Source organism: Trypanosoma equiperdum (assembly GCF_001457755.1).
Source record: "Trypanosoma equiperdum strain OVI genome assembly, contig: ctg_975, whole genome shotgun sequence".
In the NCBI taxonomy this organism is placed as follows: domain Eukaryota; phylum Euglenozoa; class Kinetoplastea; order Trypanosomatida; family Trypanosomatidae; genus Trypanosoma; species Trypanosoma equiperdum.
In genome coordinates this window covers 26442-30622 of record NW_027124948.1, presented here as the reverse complement: position 1 = coordinate 30622, position 4181 = coordinate 26442, and the positions used below count along the sequence as shown (strand labels likewise).

Sequence of the window (4181 nt, the reverse complement as noted above, 5' to 3'; positions counted from 1 at the left end):
TAATTGTTTGACTCTTTGTTGCAGCTTCGGTTGTGCCGTGACATAGCAGAGTGGTCAGTGAATTACCACCGAGTGAATCCTTCAACACTCGTGTCAGTTTCGTATCGCGGTAGGGAATGTGTCCAGTGTTACCGCCGGCAAGGCGGTGGATAACATTTCCTAGAAGTGAAAGAGAGAGATTAATGTATTGAGTTTCTTTTAAGGTCTCTCCCTCCGCTTGAGAGGTCGCAACTCGTTCACTGCCTGCAAGATCGACGAAGTTAAGCCTGCTTTCTGTCCACATACTGTAATCTTCATTGTGCTTCAGCTCCACAAATAAGCAGAGCAGGCAATGACTTCTACTAGAGCGGTCATTTGTTCCCGTTTCACGTGTGTGCCTGCTCGCCACACCCCTCTGCAGTATATCCATGAAATCAGCGGCGGTACGGCATTCAACCTCCTTTAGAGAGTCAACGTACATACAAAAACTACCTTGACTGTTTTTGCCTTCCCTTATGCGATACTCTGTCTGAGGTTGTTGGTCTCCTTCGATAAGCAAGTCGACAATATTTTCCCTGTATATCTCAAACATTTGTGTCTTGACCCGCCACGTGTACTCCTCCGATTTCATGGTATTCAAACGATTAAACAACTCTTCCACTACTCGCGGTACGAGCCCTCGCTCGCCATAGAACGGACTATCTTCGAAGAAAGCATCAGCCAACCCCCCGTAGGGGCCCAACATCGTATACGTCTTCCCACTCCCTGTTTGCCCATAGGAAAATATTGTAGCATTGTAACCCTTCAGCACATTACCGATCACAGGTTCCCCAACACATTTGTGCACGTCGCGCTGGGTTGATGTATCGGAGAGCACTGCATCAAACGTGTAGCTCGTTACAGGCGCTGGAACGAGCGCTTTTGAAACTGGGGGGTCATTGCTGTCACCGCAAGGGCCCCCATTGGGTTCCACGCGTTTCCGGTCCATCGGCGGATCGCGTTCCACGACACGAACGGTACGCTCATCGTACGTAAGCCATGGTGCACCCGTGTCATCTGTGGAGTAAAAAGGAGAAGCAACCCCAGGGTTTGGGCGGAACCGCATAACCACCTGTACACATGGTTTGTGCAACATTTCTTCCTCCTGTGATTCTACTCTTTAATAACAGTTGGCACGGAGGGAATTGCCTGCCGTAGCGAAGCTTCTATGCGAAAAATTAATTGCACACCTACACCGTAACCGCTGGTGCCAGTATGGCAGTGGTTGGACCTCTACTTAAAGGACTATTGTCGTCGTTATTATAAAGGGAAAAAAGAAACAGGTTAAAGAGAGGAAGCAGTCCGAAGCACAGAGAGGAATACCACAACGGTAATCTATAGTGCACAAACAGGCGGTGGACCAAAGATCACAGGTTAGCAGGCAGTTGGGTCGACGAAAAAGGAAAAAAAAGTCAATAACAAACAGAGGTAAGGAAACACAAGGTCCACCTTGACAAGCGTTTCACCACTTTAACAAGAAAACACCATAGTCCCTCAAACACGTCTAATCTCTTAATTCTCCCCTCCTAATTTCCCGATTTCTATAAAAGCAATTCTATGCTCGTACGAGCGTTTCCCTGTGGCGAACCGCGTCTCACGAGTTGAAACCTAAACGCGTATTATGTTTTCCTTCAGGTTCGTGTGAATGTTCTTCTAAGCGGCGACAGCTTCTGCCACGTCGATGGCTGTTGCTCGCCGCATCCCCAAAGGTGTACGGCTACGATAAGGTTAATGTTTGTTATGTGGAAAAAAAAACCCAACTAACAGGCAATGGTTTAAACATGCTTAATGGTGGCGGATGCATGCCCTGAAAGTTTAAGGAAACAGCGGCAGCAGCAACTTAAGATGGTGCACATAAGGAAAACATACCGCGTTTCGAAAATTGTGCCTTGCGTACTACAAGCCTTGGCGAGCACAGCACAGTAAACGTGACCACATAAGCATCTTTTCTCCTTGTGTATGCGCCGCATTAAAACATTTTACACGTCTACCTCGGGAAAAGTAACGAACCAAATTTTTTTTTTCAAAAATAGAGGAGGATCCCGGGAAACAGTGGAAAGAACCACTATTTATGTATACTTTTTTTTTTTTAAGTGGTCAGCAACGCTGTTTTACCAACAACTCTAATAATTTGAAGATCAGAAAAATGGCACAATACGTTGCGCAATAGTACACCTGGCACTAAGTAGTATCAACGGCCATTTGATTTCTTTTTCTCTTCAGAGGCATTTTTTTAGCTTCTGTGTTCGGTTCAGTGCAGTTCTGCTCATCCACCTTGACGGAAGTTTGGACGCCGGAGGTTCCTGCTGAACTGCGCTCGCTTGGCCCGGGGGAACATTCCGAGTAACTCCCTTCATTGATCCCAACACAACTGTAAATGTACTTTTCAGTTTGCACCATATTCCTTTTAGTTTCGTAACATGATCTGCAAACTGACATGTACATATCACTGCCACCGACAAGTTTGCGCTCATCACTCTTCACAGTACGATATGTAAAAGATGCTTTGCGATTGTGACACTCCATACACACGGCACTAAGTTTCACAACAGAATCAGCACGGGAAACAAGAAGGCAAATTTCTTCAAATGGCTCTTGTAGGTAATCGGCATCAAGTGCTGACACAATTACAACCTTCCCCGAATCGGCAGCCTTGGAACAGAACGCGGCCACACCAGGAAAAAATTGGCCCTCATCCACCGCGATCACATCGTATTTACGCCACTCATCACCCACGTCATGTAAATTAGAGACCGACACATTGGCAGTCAGTGCACGCTGGTCGTGAGAAGTTATAGCACCTTCACTGTAGCGTGTGTCCCCAGTGTACTTGATGATATAACATGATCTTTGAGCGTGCTTGTGTCGCTGGACACGTCTCATCAGTTCTGTTGTTTTACCAGCGAACATGGGGCCAATGATGAGTTCAATGCGACCGTGTGCACCATTTGGCACAACTGCAGCTGTGGAAGCAGATGTCTTCTGCGCATCAACGTGGCTCATGGTAAGTTGTTTGTAACACCACCTGCACACAGCCAAGTACATGTCGGCTCCACCATATAGTTCACGCTCGTTGCTCTCGATGGTGCGATACGTTAAGAAAGCATCGTGCTCATGACATTTCATGCATACGGCACTGAGTTTCAACACTGATTCTGCACGGGGAACAAGACGGCAAACCTCATCAAAAGGAGTTTCTCGGCAGTCTACATCGAGTGCTGACACAATGACAGTCTTCCCCTCATTGGCTGCGCGTGCACAGAAACCCACAACATCAGGGAAGAATTGGCCATTGTCAACAGCAATGACGTCGTAGTCACGCCATTCATCACACACTTCACTAAGTTTTGCGATGGACACATTGGCAGTCAGTGAAAGCTGGTCGTGAGTTGACAGTCGCTGATTTTGGTAACTGTTTCGTGAATAGTTGATGATATAACATGATCTTTGGGCGTGTTTGTGTCGCTGGACACGTCTCATCAGTTCTGTTGTTTTACCAGCGAACATGGGGCCAATGATGAGTTCAATATTGCCATCTCCGTCGTGCATTTGCAATGTTGAGATGTTGGTGATTCCTGTCGGTATGTGCCGCCTTCTGTCGTGCGGATCAATTACTCAAAGACGTGCGCCGTAACGGTTACTTGTGACTACAGTGATGCGTTTATGTTTGTCGTATCACAGTCTAAATGTATTGCACTTAATAATGTCACAAAATTAAAAAAAAAGGAGCTAGATCGCAGCGAAGGGGACAGAGTTGTCAAGGTACAGACATGTTGACTCACCGTAATAAGAACAAGAAAAAACTTTTACAGGCAAGTGGATAGCCCTTCATTGGTACAAAGTGAGAGGCAAAATACCGCCCAACAGCAAGGATACACAATGCTTTCGTAACGCCGGTCACGTACACAAAGTGGAAACACAAAAAAAAATCCACGTGCAAGCAGCCATCACAGTACAAAACGGCAGAAATTGACCAACATTTATAGGGAGTAAGTTTAAGGTACAAGAGAAAGGATGAGCTTCTCAGTTAGCTACAAAGCACAAAGAACTCTTCCGTGAAGTGTACATGAACAAATAAATACAGGCAATCGCATATTTATGTTATATTTATACAGTTGAGAGGTAAACAAAGGTGTAGACAAATGACCCATAAGTTACACACG

At 45.9% G+C, this 4181-nt stretch overlaps 1 protein-coding gene across 1 annotated transcript; it reads right to left on the bottom strand.

Moving 5' to 3' along the window:
* Positions 1–2199: 2199 nt before the first annotated feature.
* Positions 2200–3567, bottom strand: TEOVI_000707500 (thymidine kinase, putative; the record flags this gene model as incomplete). Its single annotated transcript, XM_067227427.1, has 1 exon — positions 2200–3567. The coding sequence occupies one exon, from the start codon at positions 3565–3567 to the stop codon at positions 2200–2202; it is 1368 nt and encodes a 455-aa protein (XP_067083528.1).
* Between the last annotated feature and the right edge of the window lie 614 nt (positions 3568–4181).